This window comes from Periplaneta americana, chromosome 3 (genome assembly GCF_040183065.1).
Source record: "Periplaneta americana isolate PAMFEO1 chromosome 3, P.americana_PAMFEO1_priV1, whole genome shotgun sequence".
In the NCBI taxonomy this organism is placed as follows: Eukaryota; Metazoa; Arthropoda; class Insecta; order Blattodea; family Blattidae; genus Periplaneta; species Periplaneta americana.
Genome location: NC_091119.1, coordinates 1,277,484 through 1,300,523, shown reverse-complemented (window position 1 = coordinate 1,300,523; position 23,040 = coordinate 1,277,484). Strand labels below are relative to the sequence as shown.

Genomic DNA, 23,040 nt, shown 5'->3' with positions numbered 1-23,040 from the left:
TCTCTCTCTCTCTCTCACACACACACACTCACTCTCCCCCTCTCTCTCTTTCTCTTTTATTTTTTCAGGCTGCAATCTCTCTCCCACGTCATACATTTTAAGCAGCGCAATTTTAATGCCGAATCAGAAATTTCAAACTATGAGAATTTATGACAGTGTTTTGTCTAAAGCTAGGGACTCAGGGGCGAGTTTTCAAATTGAAGTCTTGGCTTTCGCATTTTGCCCTCGGCACTCTTGGACAAGTTGCACAGTGCAAGGGCTCAGTTTCCTTTTCTTGCGAGGACTGCTACTTTTTTTTTAGAATATAAAGTTCTTAAAATAATAACTACTGATGATTCTTATGGCTTTTTAGGAACCCGAAGGTTCATTGCTGCCCTCACATAAGCCCGCCATCGGTCCTTATCCTGAGCAAGGTTAATCGTCTCTATCATCATATTCCACTTCCCTCAAATTCATTTTAATATTATCCTCTCATCTACGTCTCGGCCTCCCCAAAGGTCTTTTTCCCTCCGGCCTCCCAACTAACACTCTACATGCATTTCTGGATTCACCCATACGTACTACATGCCCTGCCCATCTCAAACGTCTGGATTTAATGTTCCTAATTATGTCAGGTGAAGAATACAATGCGTGCAGTTCTGTGTTGTGTAACTTTCTCCATTCTCTTGTAACTTCATCCCTCTTACTCGAAATATTTTCCCAAGAACCTTAACTTATCTCTCCAGAAGTCAAATATAAACGTTTATATTGTGCAAGACCGTATCGAATCATTCATAAAAAAAATTGGGAAGCGTGTTTCAATAGCTATCAAACCGAGTTCTTTGATACCCTTCACGACTTCCTGGTGGAAAATCATCTTTCTTTGGACGAAAATGTCAAGAACATGGTTAAAGAACATTTGAAGGAACTTGGAAAAACCTTCAGAGAATATTTCCCTGCTATGTCCAATAATAACAATTGGATTCGAAATCCCTTCGAAGAGTCAACAATTTTAGAATCCACATTAAGCGTAGATTAAAGAGAGCAGTTTCTTGAAATTTCCACTGATTTTCAGTTACAGAAAAGTTATAAATCTTTGTGATTAATTGGTTTTTGGTTGAGTTTAAAGGAGTTCCCAGTGTTGGCGAATAAAGCCATAACGGCTTTATTTCTCTTTTCATCCACATATTTGTGCGAAAAGTAGTTTTCTTCATATGCCTATTTAAAAAATAAATACAGAAACAGACTTTGTGCTGAAAGTGTTTTGAGACTTTATTTAATTTCTGTGGTTCCTGACATCTCAACAGATTAGAAATTAATAATCTGGAATACCACAAATTCTTAAAGTAAGAGATCTTAGTGTTATAGAAAAGGGAATTAGTGAAACCATAAATGTGACATAAAACTTTTTGGAAAAAAAAAAAAAAAAAGAAAAGAATACTTTGGTCACGCTTCACTACTTCCGCTTTCTTGAATATTATGTTTAATATTTGTGACAAAAATCTAAACGTGAACTTAATATTACAGAAATACTCTATCTTACTTTACTACGCGCTCTCTTTGATGTCACACGAATGTCGTTGAAAACTCTTTCCAGTTGTTCAAAAATAGAGTATATACTTTAGACGATAAAGGTTTTTGAACCACCCGGTACACATGTATACTGAAAGATGTGGTTCGTCTTTGACTTCTTACAGGATTACATAGCAGTACAAAAATAATAGTAATGTAGCTCATGAAACCAAGAGACATGCTTCTGAGAAGGACAGACCTCATGTCTCCCATAGGAACCGATTGTGAGTATGCACTGTACATGATCAGGGGACTCCAGTGTTCAGGAATAACCTCCACGGAGTGGTTCTTAGAAATCTGTGTTCACATTGTTCTCCAGGCTACATTTTTTCTTCTCCAGTTGCTTTCCTTATTCGAGCATTTCCAATCAAACCCACAAAGATGCAGTTTTTGTCGAAACATCCTACATTTCCCATACAAAGAAGTTCTTACGATTTATATATAAATTTCAAAGAACAATTCATCGGACATGCCTATGTGTTCTTTTACACAAAAATTCGTCGGGGATTGATGTTCTTTCTAAACTTTTATGCTATATTCTTCCTACTTTATAAATTTCCAATGAAAGCGATAATGTAACTTAAAAAAATGACATCCTTATTGCGTTATTACTTTACATTATTAATTAATTAAATTAATCTCTCAACAGAGACCAGACTGAATTAATTCTCTTTCTTAAGCTTTCTTTTTCTTTCGTTGATTTCTGTGTTCCTAGCTTACATTCACGCGCTTTGTTCCAAGATGAGACTTGTGATCCGGAGTTGCATTCGAATCTAGCTTATTTTTACCGTGTTAGGTTTATCCAAGGGTTTTCCTCAACTATAAGACGAATGTCAGGTAATCTTATAGCGGTTCCTCAGTCTCATTTCACCCAAATACCATCTTGCTATCACCAATTCCACCGAGTCATGATAATCTCGTAGTTGGTGCAGAGCCTGGTGTAAAATCTAGTTTTGTTTCCTTCCTTTACATCGTTATGTATTTACTTGCTGTTTTGATGTAAATCAGATCGACATAACATGTTACGAGTACCAGGACGGAATCTATGTGACGTCTGCATGGTGATCCATAACTAATAACTCCATTGAAATAAATGTAATTTCGTTCGATCGGGTATTAGTACGATGCGAGCATGAGCTTGATGGGTGCCCGTGGCGAAAATTTCCTCGCAATAGACCTACTATATTCCGCGACTCCGATGTCCTAGCCCTGATTTTGGTGCCAAATGAAAAATGTCTAGATCTGTCGATATATGTGCCAAATAAAACCCACGGCTGTGTGCCCGATACAGCCACACATTTTTAAAATTATTTTTAGTTCTCCCTTCCATACAGGTTTGTCTCTTTTTCATCCTTTCTTTCTATTCTAGTTTGTTTTAATTCCATTTTTTCTCTTCTTATTGGTTTTATTGGAAATTATGACACCACAATTGCCGTCAACTCAAATTTCAAGATGCGATTTGCCAGTGGAATCTATAAAATAATATTTGTGCGAGATCGTGCGTATTTGCTTGCTTTCCGCACAGAACCAATACGCGGTAAGTGTGAAATACCACATTCAGTATTCCCAACCTAACACACACAACAATTTCCCTATTCTTACCGCTTAAGCTTCATATTCATTTTACTGCTTTAGGCTTTTAACATATTATTTTTAAAGACATAGTAATAATTATAAATTGGAAACTTACCACTGCAATTTCACCTAAATTGCACTGTTAATTATAGTTTTTAAATATTTGTAAAAATTCAGTAAACTCTACTACTCCACTAAAGTTATTGCATTCGTGATGCAAGTAACATTAAGGAAGCCGTGAAAAAATCAACAACATTTCAGATGGCGATGTTATTACTGCAATATGTTATATAAATAATATTGTTAAAATATTAAAATGAAAAATAAATCATTACATAACCTTACCGTTTGTTTTAAGTTCGCATTTATAAACTGGGGGAAAAAAGACAGACGTATATCACGGCCTGCTGGAATATAGTAAACACAACAAACATTTTATAGCAACAATTTGAAGATAGATATTTTTGTTTTTAAAAGTTGCCGTCATTGAAGAGAAACCAAGATGGAGATTTCATTGCAACTAATTAGAAATTCCTCTTTCAGGTATGTAATAAACGATCTTCGCACAAAATAATGTACGATACACGAGTGGTATGTTTTCTTTCAATTCTCGGAAATTAAAAAAGCTCAACTACGTTTCGCTTTTTCAATCTTTTCCTCTAACATGAAAACATCAACATACCGCTCTTGTAACGCATATTACTATTACTTACGTTCAGTGATAATGTGGGACTTCCCTAATATCTGAATTTTTAAAGGATATTTATTTATTATGTAATATTTTATTCTACAACTTACCAACTTATTATGAAATAAAGAATTTCATCATACGTAGTGTTTCCACAAATATCTTCGATCTATTTTAAGATCATCTTCAGGTGGATTACTGTATGTATATGTAAATAGAGTATGAACACAGGTGAATACAATCGGGTAATATCAGTCCACATGTACGTAATGTTATGTTAGAAATGATTTGCAATCAGAGGCTATGGATTGAGGGCTGTTTAAATTTTCATGATTGCTTTCTTCGGAAATGAAGTAATGATCGAAAACATTTCTCGGAGAGTTAAGGTACGTAAACACACCACGTTTGTAAATAGAGGCTCCAGGCAAAATCTGCAGATCATTTCTCGCCTGTATCAGAGTTCATTTCTACGGGAACAAAATGCATTGGCATGGACGGCCTATGTGTGCGTGTGACTGGCCCCCTCTCCTCGTCTGATCCATTCATCCATAATGCACACAAATTTAATTTTAAATATATAAATTGCTTTTGAAATTTAATTTTCACAATAATAACTAATTACAAGTGGGTCAAATTACGTACTCATACGAAGGTTCCACAGAAAAATTATAAATCTAAATATATCGATGGTGTTCAGGTAAAAGGGCTTATCCCTCAATTGAATTTCTTTTCAGAAACAGCTATTATTAAATTTTAACACATTATTATTAGTTGCTTTATATGAGGGAATGTAAACATAATAATTGTAAAAAATCATACGTTTTGTAATTCAATTTTAACTAATTACATAAAAAGTTACAATTACAATGACGGTTAAGCCCTTTTACCTAAACACCATCGATATATTACTTTCAAATTTCAGCCAATCACATTTTTAACTGCTCTAAATCAACTTTAATATACTTCAAACTTTATTTTTAGACAGATATTATAAAAGTATATGTTTTAACCGTACACAACAGTGTTAAAATGGACTATTATACAATACTGTGTCAAAATTACTTTTAACACTGACTTTCAACTGTTTCCCCCTATTGTGAATATTGTTTACTACCAAATGCCAAACGGCAGCAATCGCAACCGATCAATAAAGAGGTTCAAACAGCGCCAGGCCTACTTCTAAAATGACTATTTATGGTTAATAAACGTATAAATATTAAATGATAGTAATATGCGTTACAAGAGCGGTACGTTGTAGTTTTCATGTTCGAGGAAAAGTTTGAAAAAGCGAAACGTAGTTGAGCTTTTTTAATTTCCGAGAATTGAAAGAAAACATACCACTCGTGTATCGTACATTATTTTGTGCGAAGATCGTTTATTACATACCTGAAAGAGGAATTTCTAATTAGTTGCAATGAAATCTCCATCTTGGTTTCTCTTCAATGACGGCAACTTTTAAAAACAAAAATATCTATCTTCAAATTGTTGCTATAAAATGTTTGTTGTGTTTACTATATTCCAGCAGGCCGTGATATACGTCTGTCTTTTTTCCCCCAGTCTATAAATGCGAACTTAAAACAAACGGTAAGGTTATGTAATGATTTATTTTTAATTTTAATATTTTAACAAAATTATTTATATAACATATTGCAGTAATAACATCGGCATCTGGAATCTTGTTGATTTTTTTCATGGCTTCCTTAATGTTACTTGCATCACGAATGCAGTAACTTTAGTGGAGTTGTAGAGTTTACTTAATTTTTGCAAATATTTAAAAACAAAAATTAACAGTGCAATTTAGGTGAAATTGCAGTGGTAAGTTTCCAATTTATAATTATTACTATATTGAACGTCTCTAAAAATAATATGTTAAAAGCCTAAAGCAGTAAAATCAATATGTCACTTAAGCGGTAAGAAGAGGGAAATTGTTGTGTGTGTTAGGTTGGGAATACTGAATGTGGAATTTTAGACTTTCCGCGGATTGGTTTTGTGCGGAAACCAAGCAAATACGCACGATCTCGCACAAAATTATTTAAAGGACTATTTTATTGATAACTGAATGAAATAATTGAGAATTAAATGAATATAAAAAATTAGGAAGCTCCTGAATTTATACAGGAATCTCTTTGATCTCCAAAATAATGCTCTACCGCTGAGCTATACTACCGTCTGCTATTAATGTGATCAAGTTCCGTATTACGATGAGGGAATGCAGCAGTGGAGAGTCGGGTGTATTGTCTTTATACCAGCACGGACGGTCAGTTGTGTAAAGAATTGTGTTGAACTCGACCTTCTAATTCTTTTCATAAATATTCATGCTGACAAAATAAAATGTAATTTTTAACGTTTGTATCGCAAAAATTTATTTAATAAAATATTTATTATGTAATTACTGTGTTTGTAAGGAGGCAGGGAGCTACAGGCCCTTGAGGAGGATTGATGTGGCCGAAAATGACGTACTCGGTATAAAGAATGCTGAACTGTGTATGTTCGTGAAAATCTATAAACCGAGATTATTCAGAATCACATTACTTTTCGTTTGTGAGAAATGAATAGTAGGCTAATATCAGTAAAATGTAATCGTGCAGAATAATAGCGGGTGTGCGACTGGAAAGGGTTTAGTACGACTCTTCGAAAAATGACGTGGAGAGGTAACAGTAGCGAGTCAGCTTCCGGCATTATACACTACATTAGAGATGTAATTTATTGGCTTACCTTATAATTAGTGCTGAAACTGTAATCAATTAATCCAATCAATCAGTAAACATAAGGGAAGATTCAGAGTGGATTGTAACGGCGGGCAGAGCAATTAGGTCGCTTGTCAGCCATCAGGATCGATCGCAATATCAATGCAAGAAAAAGGGAGATCTTTTGACTGCTGGAAATAAAGCACGACACAGAGTCTGAACGATTTCTTCGTTATATGCGTTTCACAAATATTCGTAGTTCTAATGCGTAGGGGAGACTGTTGTACCTTTGAAGATTTTTTGTTTTTTAATTCTTACTGCTATCTAGAAAACTCAAATTGAAGTGGATTGTAGAGAAAGCCGCTAAGTAGCTCTGGTCGTAGTTTTAGTTTGATTTACTGCGAAGTGTGAGTTCTGTAGTCAAAAGAAGTTTTTTAGTACCAAAAGTAAACATTTCGTTCATTGATATATGTTTTTTAACACAAAACCAGATTGCATTTGTTAATATCTTTCAAGTACAGTGTGTTCCCTACCATCTGGTGAGTAATAACATATTTTAATTTCCACGATTTATTTGAATCTCTAGTTCTGGGAGCCATATTTGTTTAAAAGTGCACCCTCTTGTACCTTTTAACACAAAACATGTACCATGCAACATGTTCCAAGGTACAAAATACTATCAGTTTTTTGTTTTTGTTGTTTTTTTTTAATTTTAAGATCATGTCACGAAGTAAGTCTGGAGTTAAGAGGTCCCCAATTGATCCGGATGCCTTGAAGAAAGCTGTTGAAGCAGATATTGCTCCTCCAGGAAATAAAATCTCGATCAGAGAAGCCTGCTCTGGTTTATGATGGCAAATACATTTTAAATATGATTGTCAGCTTTTACAGCTTATATTCCCACTTATATTCCATGTGTTCCAACTTAAAAGAGAGTATGTTGCAAGGTACATGAACCTGTTGTACCTTTGAACACATTACATATCCCTTCATTTTATTTTTTCAATCCTTAATAGATCTGTAAAAGAGGAAAATACACACAGGAAGTTATAAAGGAATCTTCAATAATTATTTCAAGCATTTTTTATTTTAAAAAATTTCATTTCTCAAAATTAAAAAAAATAAAAGTGTTTAGAGGTACAACAGTCTCCCCCTACTACAATGCCACGAAATTAACTGAACTGTACTGAATGCTCTAATCTTGACGTTTCTTCAGCCTGTGTTGTCTGGCTATTCTATGCAACACAAAATATTTCTAAGGCAGATGTTGAAATGTTCGTAATTTTTTGTTATTTTATTTAATCCTCGAGCGTTAACAGTTCATGATAAAAAGAGAAATAAGGACAAATTAAATAAGGCAGCTCCGTGCATGCCATTTACAACAAACTAGTAGGAAAATATGAATCCACGAGCAGATGTAACTTGTGATTCAGAAGGGTGATTGCTAGGGAGCGGATTTTTATGTGTTAAAAAATTTAAATGTATTTATTTTTTATGTGCTAAAAAGTACGAAAATATTTGCTAAAAACAAAAAAAATATATTTGTTTTAAATATGACAAAAATACCTTAGTTAGCTTGGAAAAAGAAATGTTACTAGGTACACACCAACCACACTTGAGTGCTAGTAGTTGGCCGAGAATTGCAGTGAACAACAAAGATCATCTCCAAATTCTCCATCACAAATGCATGCCGATTATCTCTGAACAACGACTTATACTGTGAAAACGATCTTTCCACATCACAGGACGTCAGACGTGCATATTTAAATAGAGGAATGTCACAAACACAAACACAAACACAAACACCGTCAATTCCACCTACAGGCACATCCTCCAATACTTGAGCAACTTTACACATTTTTTTATATCCACTGTTTTTCCCAAACATATTCTGGAATTTGTCCCTTAGTACTTGTACTTCTGAACCTGTAGCGAGTCTAGTTTAATTTCCACGGCACGCACCTCCCTGTTTCAGACAACAGGTTTTTGGATGTTTCGAGTTTTTTATGGTGTCACACAAAAAGCTTAGATTTGCTAATAGGAAAGCCAAATCGTTTTTTAAACAACCATCTTTCAGTATATCTTGATGAAGCCCGATAACAGGGAATCACAACAAGACGTATTGCCTTACTTGATGGACATGAGCGAGAGGCGAGAGATTTGTTTAAATTAAATAATGTTCATACCCGAGCTCTTATCTGTTCTCTTTCACAAACAAAGTGTGGAATGAAATCATCTGCAGCAACAATAAACATTCCTAATTATGTGTTGCAAGATCTCTCCTCCTTGTCCATGTTAATTTATTCTCTAATAATAACATTGATATGCTGCCTAGCAGTTCTCAGAACGTGAGGCGATACTATTACAAAAATGGATCACGGATACACCACACAGCGCTTAGAAACACGAAGCAACCAAGGATTCTTAAAAAGATAATGTACTTCTGAGTGATGTAATTGATTTAGTTTTAAAATGTTTAAAAGTTCGTTAAAAAATTATTTATGTAAAAAAACTCCAAGATTTGTGTTTATAACAGATTTCCTGAAAATATGTATTTACATAATTTTTTTTTGTGAAAATATGTGTTTTTATGTGAAATAAAATTCGGGTTTTAAACTTGAAACTTCATGTTCGGAATTTTTAACTTTGTTAATTGTGTTTTATCACACACAAAAATAGTATTTAATTACGTAGAAATCCGCTCCTTAGTGATGAAATATGGCGTTGAGTCTTCAAAACTGCCTACAAAGCAGAATATGAACAAAATTCTTTACTAAAAAGCAATGTATAGGACTTTTAAATGTGAATTGTTGTACCAATTCACTTAATAAACATGTAATGGAACAAATATTGAAGTCAGTGTAGACTACACAGCTTTGGTGGAACAATCGGGTATCTCCATGTGATATTTGACGCAGAAATTGTAATAAATTTTTATATTCTAAGTAGGCCTAAAGTACTTCAAAATGTCTTACTACAAGCTATATGAAAGTTATGAATTGCTAGGAAAGAGCATGAATTTTTAAAACTGTTTTTTTTTTAATTATCTCAGAATGTTCCAAAATGAAGGTATCTGCTTCTTTTACCGAACCTCTCAATTGGAAGACCAAAGAAGATATGAAAAGATCAAGTTTAATGAGAAAGAACAGATCAAATATCTGACACTTAACGTTCGATAATGATGATGGCTTTTCAACAGTTTTCTTCTTATTCCTTCCATCACAACATAATGTTAAGCAAATCAAAACACTGTAAAGTAAGCGTTCTTTGTCTTAGTTTATATGATTGCATAGACATAGCCATGGAATGGTACGTAAACACTGGGTATTATTCCTGGAGCCTGGCGAACCGCCAGCAATTACATTTCCAGGACAGAGCAGCACCTGACCAAGCGGCTCCTCCTCCTTCGACTCGATAGGGGGCGCTTATGAGTACTTTGACCACCTCAGTTCTTACCACCTACACCACTACTGCCACCATCAACACCACCATAATTAGCATAATCAACAGAAACAAGGACAAAGAAAATTGATTCTTATTAGCGCGCTCCATGTCTGCTTTTCCACTAAGAAGTCCAGAGTTCAACTACCGGTAAAGAAGGTAGAGACTTCCAGTCGCGCTCAAACCTCCTCCTTTGTCCGCTTATCGGCGATAGCAACATAATGGCGCGCAGACTGAGCGCTTAGAAATATCAAGATCAAATAACAAGTGCGCTCGGAAAATTGGTATGCTGTAGGGGCCCTGAACACATAGAAACAAAAATCACATTTCTAATGTTTAGGTGAGGGGTTTGGACTTTTTCCATTGCTGGTTGTCACAATCAAAAAATTAAGACACAACGTTTCGAAGGGTGGTTCTCCCTTCGTCTTCAGGTGGAAGGAAGGAGAGAAGAGAAAAAACCTATTGTTGGGATCGTTACGTCATACAGAATAGCTGTACGTAACGATCCCAACAATAGTTTATTTCTCTTCTCTCCTTCCTTCCACCTGAAGACGAAGGGAGAACCACCCTTCGAAACGTTGTCTTAATTTTTTGATTGTGACAACCAGCAATGGAAAAAGTCCAAACCCCTCACCTAAACATTAATGATCCACCATTGCTTTCCAACCCCTCATTTAGATCATCACATTTCTACCCCCAGTGGTTCTAATTTTATGGGTTAATAGGGTAAAACCCCGATAAGACGCTGTCTAAGGGACTGCGTGTAAACCGCGTATTACCGGTGCAGCACAGCGTTATCCTGCAATGATCGATAACTTCTTGATAACTCAACAGTGACACGTGGATCCAGCGACCAGCTAATCAGATAGTCTACTTGTTCCCGAATCACATCATTTTAACATACGGGCAAGGTCACCAGACCTAACAAGTTGCAATTTATTCTTGTGAGGATATTTGAAAAAGCAAGTCTTCAGGCATCCCCCACCATCAGACATCGAACAACTGAAAGAAAGAATTCGTCTTGCAGTGTCTGGAATCCCTGTTCAAATGTCGCGCCTTGTCATAGGCTCTTTGCATCGATAATGGAAGAATGTGTAGAACTAGATGGAGGCCTCTTAGAATGTGGTATTCAAAACTTGAGAATTTTTTTTTATGCAATAAAGTCCACACCTGTGGAGTAACGGTTAGCGCGTCTAGCCGCGAAACCAGGTGGCCCGGGTTCGATTCCCGGTCGGGGCAAGTTACCTGGTTGAGGTTTTCTCCGGGGTTTTCCCTCAACCCAATATGAGCAAATGCTGGGTAACTTTCGGTGTTGGACCGCGGACTCATTTCACCGGCATTATCACCTTCATCTCATTCAGACGCTAAATAACCTAAGCTGTTGATAAAGCGTCGTAAAATAACCTTACTAAAATAAAAAAATTACAAAAAAGCAAATGGTATGCTTAATTGTAAGTAACACTTGCTAAGACACATCAGTAATAAATATCAAGTATTTAAAATCGCCCGTTTTTTGGTCCACCCAGTAGAAGGTCAGAATATTATATTTTGCAAAACACGAATTTATAAGATGCAATAAAAATTACATGTAACTTATTGTTTCATACTTTTATGAAGTCCATCTCAGAAAATAAATGAGGCAGGGTCTTCGAAACTTCAGAAGAGAAACAAATCATGAATACGAAAAAAAATTGTACTGCAGAATAAAAGATTGATGACTTTTGACCAATTCCGTTGTGCTTCAATTTTAGTCTTCTGAGGAGAGTGTCATTTGGTAGTGATCTTACTCTTTGTACAGGTACCGAGTAGTTGTTTAGAGTGAGTTGTAAACACGGAAGTTAGTTTGAGAAGTTGGTCTCTCCACGCTCTGTGAAAAAATATAACAACTAGTCGTAAATCATGTAGACTACACATACGGTTCTCACTGTAATATTTCTGGCTCTCGGTTTAGTTCCAGACAGTAGAATACAGATATAACCTCCCTCACGTACGAACTTGTATATATTCTGTTCTTCTCTTTGTGTTACGTTGTCATAAACTGGTGACAGCGCGCATATGAGCAAGTTTCATGACTTGTTATAGACACTGAGACAAGGAATCCTTTAAAACAAGACGTGTTAGTGAAGGGGATCAAATGTGTTAAGTCCATTACAAAAATATTTCTGTACGACTGCAACAGGAATCTAAGTTTTCGCCCTGTTATAAAGATCTGGTCTCCAGGACCGCACTAGGAACACACAGTACTTGTTGGGTTCTTACATAGCAAATAGCTAGGGTGCTATTCATACACATTTCGCTAGCCCGCACTATGAGCGTGCTAAACTAGCCCCGGCTATCGACTGGTTACTTGTACAGTATTCATATCATATCATACAGCATGATTTGGACAGACTATATAGATGGAGTATGGATAATTTTCTTCTGTTAAATCTTAATAAATGTTGCTAAGTGACATATTCTAAAAATAAGGCAGTTGCTCAAAATTCGTATGAAATTAATGGTGTGAAGTTACCTAGAGTAGAATCATTTAAGGATTTGGGTATTTATTTTACACACAACTTATGTTTTAAAATGCACTTAAATCACGTGGTAATTGATGCATATAAAAAATTAGGATTTATAATCAGAAATACAAAAGAATTAAAAAATATAAATACTATTGATACTCTATATAAAACTCTAGTTAGAAGTAAGCTAGAGTATGCATCTGTAATATGGTCACCTCAGTTCCAGTCCCATCAGATGCAAATAGAAAGGATACAGAAAAGATTTTTACGTTATTTATATTAAAAAAAACATGACGTGTCGTCTTATGACAAGCAAATTTCATATAATCAGTTAACTTTTTGAATTTAATTATAAAACTTTAAAATCTCGACGATTAATGAATAGTCAAATTTTACTCTATAAGACTGTTAACGGTATATTGCATAACTGTGATTTTCTTAAATTCCTTCAGTTCAATGTAAAAAGAACAGAATTACGTCATAGGCAACCTTTTGTTATTCCCCTTCCTAGAACTGTTTTCTTCAAGAACTCTCCATTGTTATGTGTAATACAACTCTCTGTCTTTAAACTGTGATTCTCAATTGGATTTCAGTTTAACAGTTGAAAAATATCATACAATATTAAAAAGAATTGTATTTCATTAGATATTTAAATTATGAAGAAGTGTATTATAATGTTTTACTCTAGTTTTTAAATAATTTTGCATCATTATATTGACATTTGGCACTATATTAACTACAATATTATATTCTAGCATCTATTACCATTATGTATTTTCTTTCTTTCGTTTGTGTTGTTTGTTTTTTTTTTCTTATTATACATTTTGTGTATATATCTGTGTAAGCCACCTGTAATTGGGAGTCTGCTTCTGTTGGTGGTGGATTTAAAATAAAAATAAAATAAAATAAAAATAAATGTATCATATCATATCATATCATATCATATCATATCATATCATATCATATCATATCATATCATATCATATCGCTAACACTGGTTTATGAATACGAAAAACGTTAGTTCGCTGATCATCCACCGGAAGCCCGCGCTAAGAATGTCTATGAATATGGCTCCAAGTGTTTAGGACTAGAAGTGGAACGTAATTGTCGGCAAGGATCAGAACATCTCTGTGAAATTAGTCAATAGAAGGACCGTGAATGTTAGGTTCATTGCCATGGGCTACTCTCCAGCACTGATGAATGAATTTCACTGTTGCCCACCAGGATGGACTAAGAAACTTTCTATTGCATTCATTATGGAGGGTTAATCTCAAAGTCTGAAACGGGAAAGTATTTGTTAGCTAAGATTAATCTCCATGACTAACTCCGGAATATATCTGCTGAGGTCGTTACGAGGTTTTATTCTTGTGAACTGGACTAGAAACCCATCTCATCAGTCTATTTATTAACGGTTTTCTACGAGACTATATGATCACTGTATTTACCAACTTTTTTCTTATAGATTGGATAGAAACATTTTTGGTTAGCCATTAGAGTTACTTCGGAGGGCAGGACGGATCAAATCTCATAATTTTGATACGGTTAATTAGCTTTGCAGTGTATAAGACGCTCACTGCAGCTACGTGGGTGGGTCCGTCCCATGAGCCAAGCAATTCTGTAACCAAAGTTATAATTAACGTAACTAGTAATAGAATGGTTTCAGCCCAGGTAAGAGCTGAGTAGCGAAGTGGCGCATGATCCAAGACTGCGCGATAGTCCAATACCTCTTTGATTAATTATCGGTTTGGGGATTTTCCGAGATTTTTCCAGATGTAAGGCGAATATCATGATCACTTGGCGATCCAGTGATCTCATTTCTCCAAAGTACCGCATACTAGCCATACCAACACATAAGACATCATCGTATTCATCATCATACACAATCTCGCTCTCGCGCTTGTGGAATACCCTACCCAGTGACATCAGAGACTGTCGGAATTTAGTAGCGTTCGAAAGCAAACTTATTAAGCATTTTCTTACTGCGTAGAGTAGGTTTAATTTTTACTTAATCAATAAAAGAAATGTTTCTCTCTTCTTAACTTTTACAATAAACTGTCTAGCTTTTATTGATCAGTTAATCTTTTAGTACTTCGATTTTTATTGTATTTGTAAATTTAATATTAATTGTAATTGTATTCTTAATATTGTAGTTGTAATCCCCTGGTAGAGGGGAAGAGAAGGCCTAATGGCCTTATCTGTACCAGGTTAAATAAATAAATAAACAAATAAATAAATAATGTATCCAGTTGCAACAACGCTAGATACCTTGCAGTTGATGTAGTGTCGTTAATAAACATAACTGCAGTTAGAAGTCCGTGTGAATGAGAGCGCTGACTTCCCCTCCTTTAAAAGGCTCTGGAATGCATACAGTAGGTCACGAGGGTCTCAGGGACTTTGTGATCGGCCGAAGTGCTGTACTGTTTTCCAAGACCTTGCAATGAAGACTGGATTTGTTACCGTTTGACGCAAACGTCACTTGCTACTCGGGATAAATCACATTATTTTTAAGTGACGCTTGTGAGCGAACTTCAACGTGGAAGATATGTGCAACAACACCCTGTGACGTCATTGTATCGCAAAATAAACAGACACCTGGTGGACTGCAGAGCCATGACTTCAAGGCCAAGTCGGAAGTTCTCCTTTCCGAGTAATATACTGAAGCATGCCAACAAAACCTGCAGTTACAGGTGAAGGATGAGCAATCGCGTTCTACAAGTTCTAAATGTACTACATTTGCCGACCGCTGTTATAATATCCGAGTGAATAAAACCAGAAGAAAACGTTGACTTTGATGTGAACTCAAATGCCATAGTGTTTCTTTTTATTTATTTTGTTAGTATTATACTTCATGTGCTTCATGCTCGGATAGAAGGAGTCGTGGATATGAAGTACAAAATTCATCCAGTAGCTAGGAGTAGAGAAACATCATCAAATAAATCATTATTATTATTATTATTATCAACCTAACAATTCCTTCGGAATCGTGTATTCGATTTCCACTTGGGCTGGTTACCTGTCTGGGTTTATTGTGTTGTCTTCTCACAGTGTAAGGCTAAAATCGGGTAATCTTTTGACGTATGCTCGTAATCATCTTTCTATTAATGCCGATACTAGATAAAGCGTCGTTATAGCAACAAGCATTAATTCCGTGAGTGTTAACCAGTCGAACTCTCACCTTGTTCACTTTTATTAGGATTAATTGGGCGACCAGCTGTGCACACATCGCCAAACCTACCGCACGGTTCGCAGCTGGGGAGTGTTTTGTCATTTGCATATACAGGTGGCTGCTTTTTCTAATCTGTTGCCATGGCGACTAAATTATTTTTGGTCAGTGAACTCTAGTTTAGCGAGGGAAAGTAATGGGCTAGACATTTCAAAATAAAGGAGTCACGCTTTAAATTCTGCTTTGCTCTGTGCTAGATTGCGGTGAACTGGGTTCGAGTCCCGGTGTTGGCTGGAGTGATACTTCGCAAACAACGGGTTCGAATCCCGGTCGGGGCAAGTTACCTGGTTGAGGTTTTTTCCGGGGGTTTCCCCTCAACCCAATACGAGCAAATGCTGGGTAACTTTCGGTGCTGGACCCCGGACTCATTTCACCGGCATTATCACCTTCATTTCAGTCAGACGCTAAATAACCTAGATGTTGATACAGCGTCGTAAAATAACCCAATAAAATAAAAATAAAAAAATTCGCGAACAAGATGTGGGTTGCCGTCGTATGGTAATCCATTCAAGACTCTTTAGTTTATTTTCTTCGTGAATTTTTGTATTGCATCAGCATTGACGGCTACTTTCGATTGAAAATTTTGTGTAATGTGTGCAATTAGCAGGTCAGAGAGGATTATCGCTCTATTGTGGGAAGAAATCGCATTTACGCGGAGGTAAACCATTGAAGTAGCCTAAATGAACATGCTTAGCTCTCATTATAAACAACGAATAGGACCTATATTTTTATTTCACTTTCGAATTCCGATTTTCGTAAATAGACCAACGATATTAAAAACCATGGCAATATTTCACGTTTTTCCTTTATTATTTGTTTATTTATACACCACTTTTTCCCAGTTCCCGTTTCTGAAAAGCTCCCAGAAATATGTTATCACATAACAGTTTAAGTTATTTTAAATGTAATTATTTTTAACTTGGAATGACAGATACAGAAGGAATAATAAGAATTAATTTCTCATAATAAAAATGGAAAAACATAAATAATAACATTGTCGCTGTTCTCTTGTTTTGCTAATAGAGTCGCGGCATGCAGAGTGGAAGACAGAGAGTTATATAAAGCTGCTCAACTTCAGTCAATACGGCACGCACCCAACAAAGGGGATTCGCCAAAACTTTTCCGTAATGGCGGGTTTCGAGGTTAGGCCTATTATTGTTTCCTTCATTTCTGTGGCATTATTTTTAAATTTAATTAAACCTATAATGCCCCTTGTTACATATTATGTGTAACATAGGGAATTTATCACGTTATTTCCACAATAAATTAATATTTATCGCGAATACCTGATTTACAGTTATGTAAAAAAAAATATAACAACGTTAGGAATGCATTTGATTTCGCCACAATGGAAATTTAGTCTGCCAGCTTCTTTGTGTTCTGACAACACTGACAACAGTACCGCGACCCGACTAAGGAACGGTTACATGGCGGTCAGGCCTTTGATTTTAGATGTTAATGTGGAATTTCAACGAACTTATATTTAATTTTGTATTTTCAACAATAGCCTACTTCTTCTTTCCTTGTGGAAAATGCAGTAAGTAGTCAGTTGTGTATCAGAATCGTTTCCGTTCACATTAAAATGAATAACTGGTTGAAAAGTGGAAGTTTGAAAGGGAAGCAGGGTTTAACAAAATCGTAAGTCAGTGTTGTGTCAACAGGTAAGGACCAGCTTCTAGTGATGTGTGCCAATCCGACAAAAATGAACTGTGTGTAAAGAATAGAAAGTACATGATAATTACATTAGGTTTGGATTGCATGGGTGACAAGGATGTCCAAGTCCACAGTGTGTTGTTTGTGGCGACATTCTTGCTAATAGTAGTCTGAAACCTTCTCTACTTAAACGCCATTTAGAAACTGCCGATTTTTTTACACGAAAAGCTAAGGAGTGGAAAAATGATTTAACTACTTTTGTATCCGCTGCAAACAATGACATTGAGAATGCTCTTGAAGCGTCTTATCGCGTTAGCTACAGAATTGCTAAAACTGCAGAACCTCATTCAATAGCTGAAGATTTAGTGCGGCCATGTATGAATGATGCAGTGCAGTGCCTGCTTGGAGAATCTTTCACAAAGTCAATATGGTACCACTGTCTGACAATACGATCAACCGCCCGATTAAAGACATGGCAAAATAGTCGAAAATGAAATTTTGGAAAAAGTTCATGTCAGTCCTTCTTTTGCGATTCAACTTGACGAATCGACCGGGCTGTGATTCCAAATTAAAAAAAAAGCGTTGGTTTTATGGGCCTTGCCTAATACATTGTAGAAACTACGTGGTAGGCAGGCGTTTCTGTGGTAACTGGTCATTTGATGGAATAGTCCCATATGCTCAATGCCTTTTTCTTAACGTAGAACGTTCTATAGCGAAATATGTTACCAATCAACGATGTATGCAATAGAGGGGGGAAAGAAACTATTATCTCCTGGCTTAGTTGCTTCATGAGTGATGCCTTATTGGTGTCACTTATGAAGTTCAAACCAGTCTTGGGACTGTTGATTAAACATATAGATATGCATACATACATACATACATACATACATACATACATACATACATACATACATACATATTACATACGAATTAAGTCAAATTTTCTATTTTTAAGATTATAAGCAACGCCTTTTGTTTTCACTTGTAGTTTCACGCTGCATGCTGTTACCCAACTGCAATACCTGGATGGCTCCATGTGATCTGCCTTTTATACCCCAGAGCCGTCCACCCATAAAGAGTGAAAAAAAAAAAAACGGAACATCCGGTAAACCGAACACTAACGCAGTCCACAAGGCGAAGAGCTTTGCATACTGCCTACAGCGCCAGACGTTGAGTAGCAATTTGCAGAGCTCCAATACAAACACTGACTGAGCTACTCACCAGAGCGTTGCCGAAGAGCCCGACCAGTACGATGAGCCCGAAAAGCAGCGGCACGACGATGGAGACGATCTTCTGGATGAGCTGCAAGGACTGCGGCTCCGGGGGCGGGTCCAGGCCGTAGCCGTTCAGCTGTTCGGACGAGTTGGAGCAGAAGGCGCTCAGCTCACTCGTGTTCACGGATATGTTGACACACGCGTGATAACGAAGCCCGCCGATCCCCACGCCCAGGGGCGGCGGCGCCGTCACGGTACCCGAAACGTCCATCTTGGCACTAGATATCACACTCCGCCTTGAACACTTTCTGTTACGTCCTTCATCGTCACATAAATAGCATTTCAATTGTTAAAACATTTCTTAGTTGACAATAGAAAAGATAAATTTTACCAGATGAAGTGAAATATAAAAACTGAGTCCCTGCGATCTCAGTAACACGATGAATGGAAGTCTAAAGTCGACCCTGTTGAAATAGTTTCATTCATTTCACTTCAGCAGTCACGAATGCAGGTCGTGTTGATATTAAATGTATCACTATGTAAAAATAAAAATGTACGTTTTTGTTAGATTTCCAGCAACATCAAAGTTAATTGTTATGGTCACCAGTACAGTTCTATGATTTCGAGTCCTTCATTAACTCATCTTCATAATAAGACAAGTTATGAGATGCAAAATTCGGGTAACCTCAACTTAATTTGTAATTCACATTGAAAATTTATTGTAGTTTCTCCATGACTGCTAATAAAGTAACTGAAAACTTTTTTATTTCTGTAATATTGTTCGAGATGTTATTGCATTATTCTTTCTTAACACCGCGACTTAACGAAATGAGATACCCGAGGACGTCTAATAACAATTAAAAATTCTTTAATTTAAAGCAAAAATTAAATAAACTAAACTCTTATGTCACTTATCTTCTTATCTCGCTTTGAAATCTTCTCCTGCTTCTATTTACTCAGTTCCCATTTAAATCTGTTGACTTGCTCGATCAAGTCAAGGCTCTTGTGCGGTGTTGTTCCTGGCAACGGAAGGCTGAAGGCAAGCCTTGTTAATTACGGGGCCATCGTGATTCTGAAGCTCTGCCGACACTCTCTAAATAAATATTAATCATTTGGTAATGTAGGTTAAGTGCTGTAGCCGCGTTTATTTGCAATACGTGAAAACCAGAATAATTACTGAATATTTTGCGTGATAAAACACGGTACTTATTTTGTACAGAATGTGTTAAAATGTATTGTCTTTGAGTAAAAACAAGTTGTCACACAACTGAATCACTACAAGTGGAAAATATATCACACCTGTGTACTTAGTATTGCAACTCAATCATTTTTCATTTTCTTGAAGAAATGGAGAACGTTTTTGTAATCTTACTTTTTATTTTTTATTACACAAGTTCGCAGACGGGACAGAAGATGAAGAAATTGTGATGAAACGTTTATAAAAGAGGAGATAGGACAGCGTTTCTCTTCTTACAGATGCCCAAGTGTTGGTGGCAGGAAGGACTAAAACAGCTGAGTCAACTTATTCAATTTCACACGCCGTTAGACCACAGTGATGCCAACTTGTCTGCGTGTAAGTTCCAAAGCGTTCATTTCATACACTTCTGCTTCACCTCAGACGTTATGCAAAAATGTTTTCCTTCATATTCGAAGCGATTTATGTAGACTATCCTCTTTAAGCACTTTTAAAAACTTGTTTCTTTACTGTAACGTATCCATATAAAAACGCGATATTTTTTTTAGAGAAAAAGATGTTCAAAAGAATATAGCTTTCTCCACATTTCAGAATTCATAACCCAATTCTAGAAATGAGTTTTGAGTCTTCCACATTTAAATTAAGTGGCAAACTAGCGGGAAATTAAAAAGTTGATTGAACGTTTTTGTAGTTCATTATGGCATTTCACCGCGTGTGGTCAAAGTCCTGCAGGAAGCGGCGCAAAGTCGCCTTAGGGCCACTCGGCTTTGTATGGACAGCAAACCACTGACAGATCGATGTGGTTTTCAACACAGATTTTCCTGTGACGGCGTCACACCGTCCCGCCAGAAGGCAAAAGAAAACTATAGCTACACCTCTCACCACTTTGAAAACACTTACACGATCCAAGTTAAATTGTTCTGTTTCAGAGCACCACGAAACTCTTTGATAAATTAATTCGATTTTTCACATTCTTTTAATTCTGACAGGCTACAAAAAGTTTATTATATGTCGGCTAAAGATTTCCGTTCGTAATTAAAATGTGATCTTGTGAAACAATGAAAAGAATATTGTGAGGTACAGTTTACACTCCTATTTTTTAGTTTTCAGATGAACAAATATAGAATCACACTTTTACAGATATTAAATGGAGTTTGTGTTTAAAACTGGATATATGATTTATTTTAAATAAATCGTAGCTTTAACGACATCCGAAATGGAATTTCGAGATTTCTTGCGTCTTAAACAGGACTTAAACACTGTTGCTTAGTACCACAGGATACTGTCTATTCTTCTTGTTTGCACTGCTGCCAGACGTTCTTTACTGATATCGCATGTACACTTAAAAAAGAATAGAAACTAAAACGAAAACATCAATAAGCACTGTTTCTGAGAAGCACCACTTTTGAAAACTGGAAATCAGATACGAGAACCCCTCGCTTGTTGCACTGCCAGAATCAGATAGTAGCGCAATGGTTCTGCTCATAGACACGCCTGTAAAACATTCTCTAGTGGTCACGAGGTCATCGTTTGTCACTTCTGTGAAAGAAACATCTTGCCTTCTTGTCTTCAGAGCAAAAAAATTCTTCTTGGAGTCAGTAGAGAGATATTCTGTAAATAAAGTTTGTTTCAGTGAAGTTAATTTCCGATAGTAATGAGTAAATGGGCAATTTCAGCATTATTACATTTTTCATCTAATAGAGCAGAAGAGATTGTGTTCAACGCTGAAGAAAATTTGCTCTAGCAATATAAATAAAATATTTCCACCGTTTGAAATTTTTTAACCACTAGTCTACAGCCTATCAGAAAAATGAAAATGAATCATCGCAAAGGAATTACATCGGTCACTATTCTTTGCATGGATTAAGTCTTTGACTGTCTTACAGTAATGATTAAATGTAGGCCTAATTCAATGGATTGATGGTTAATTAAAATTATTACGCCTTTTATTAACATATTATGTTATTATTAATAATGAACATTAATGGAATTATGATATACCTATGACACTATCATTAAATTTATTTATTTATTTATTTATCTATTTATTTATTCCTGAATTGAAATTAATAATTATACAGTACAATTTGTCTTATGTCTACTATGCAATTATAGTATATAAATTTAAATTTACAATTGTTCAATTTTTATAAAATCCATACATAACTTTTTAAATTTAATACCATAACTATTAGAATTGACAAGATTAGGATATTTAAATATAAATTTGTTATATATTCTTGGGCCTAAATTACTACTATGATTAAATACTGTAACAGTGTTGAATGATCCTAAAAGAAAATTAATCATTCTCTTTTTGGATTGCCTGTTTATTTACAAGTTGTAGTCGTCGTCATCATCATAATCATCATCAAACAAGCATTTAGTCTGTAACCTGTCATGGTCTGTAGCAATATTTCTTTAGGTCTTCTGGATTTCTGTCGCCTTTGGACATATGATAGAATCAGATTTGATAATCTGTTAGGATTAATTCTGTCTACATTTTGTCATCCTCATCTACTTGTGGAACATTCTGTTTTCACTAACGAGGCAATGACGATGGAAGGACATAGATATAATTGGTGAAAAATGGGTAGAACGGAGAAAAATTCTCTTCGGCACCGGTATTCGAACCCGGTTTTCAGCTCTATGTGCTGCTGTTTTATCCACTTAGCCACACCGGATTCAAATTACGATACCGGATTGAATCCTTCTGAGTTTAAGTTTCACCTCTCTGTTCTTCACCATATGGTAATGCAGAATTCATTCCCGGAGATATCATATGTACTTCGGTACATCATAGTAACAGGTATAATTATTGTTCCATCATGCTGTAAGGTCTATTTCAGGCAGTACATCTCACTTGACGGTATGTGTCAGAGGAAGAACAATTTTGTTTTTATGCAGCTGAAGTCTGATTAGTATAACATGTAGCTAATCGGCGATGTATGCAATGGAGGGGGAAAGGAACTGGCCACCCTACCCATTATCTCCTGGCCTAGTTGCCTCATAAGTGGTGCGTTATTTGCATCACTTGTGAGGTTTAGTTCACTAAACGAAAAAACAATATGCTAGAGGAAATGGTAGCAGAAAGGTTTGTGTAGAGACTTTACCATAGTAGCCCTACCTTTGGACTATTTAGCGAAGATCTTGAAAGTCATCATGAGAGAATTTTGCAGTACGTTCAAATATATTCCAAAATACAAAATATCACGAGAATGAATTTCATTTATAAATAAAGATTGTGTAAAATTCCTCGTTTCATACAACATTAGATGTGGATATGGAGAAGAATGGATCGTGTGAAAT

General features: G+C 35.9%; 1 protein-coding gene across 6 annotated transcripts in view; it reads right to left on the bottom strand.

Moving 5' to 3' along the window:
* Window positions 1–23,040, bottom strand: part of LOC138695751 (allatostatin-A receptor-like) — an 865,724-nt gene that overhangs the window by 821,999 nt on the left and 20,685 nt on the right. For 3 of the 6 annotated variants that reach the window (XR_011331188.1, XM_069819916.1, XM_069819915.1), the window contains exon 2: window positions 18,544–21,342. Coding sequence is in view for 5 of the 6 variants with exons in the window: in XM_069819916.1 (XP_069676017.1) it covers window positions 18,544–18,807 (264 nt within the window). In the remaining variant the exon portion in view is untranslated. Of the gene's footprint in view, window positions 1–18,543; window positions 21,668–23,040 lie in introns of those variants that run through there. The other 3 variants (XM_069819919.1, XM_069819918.1, XM_069819917.1) reach the window with 3 other exon arrangements.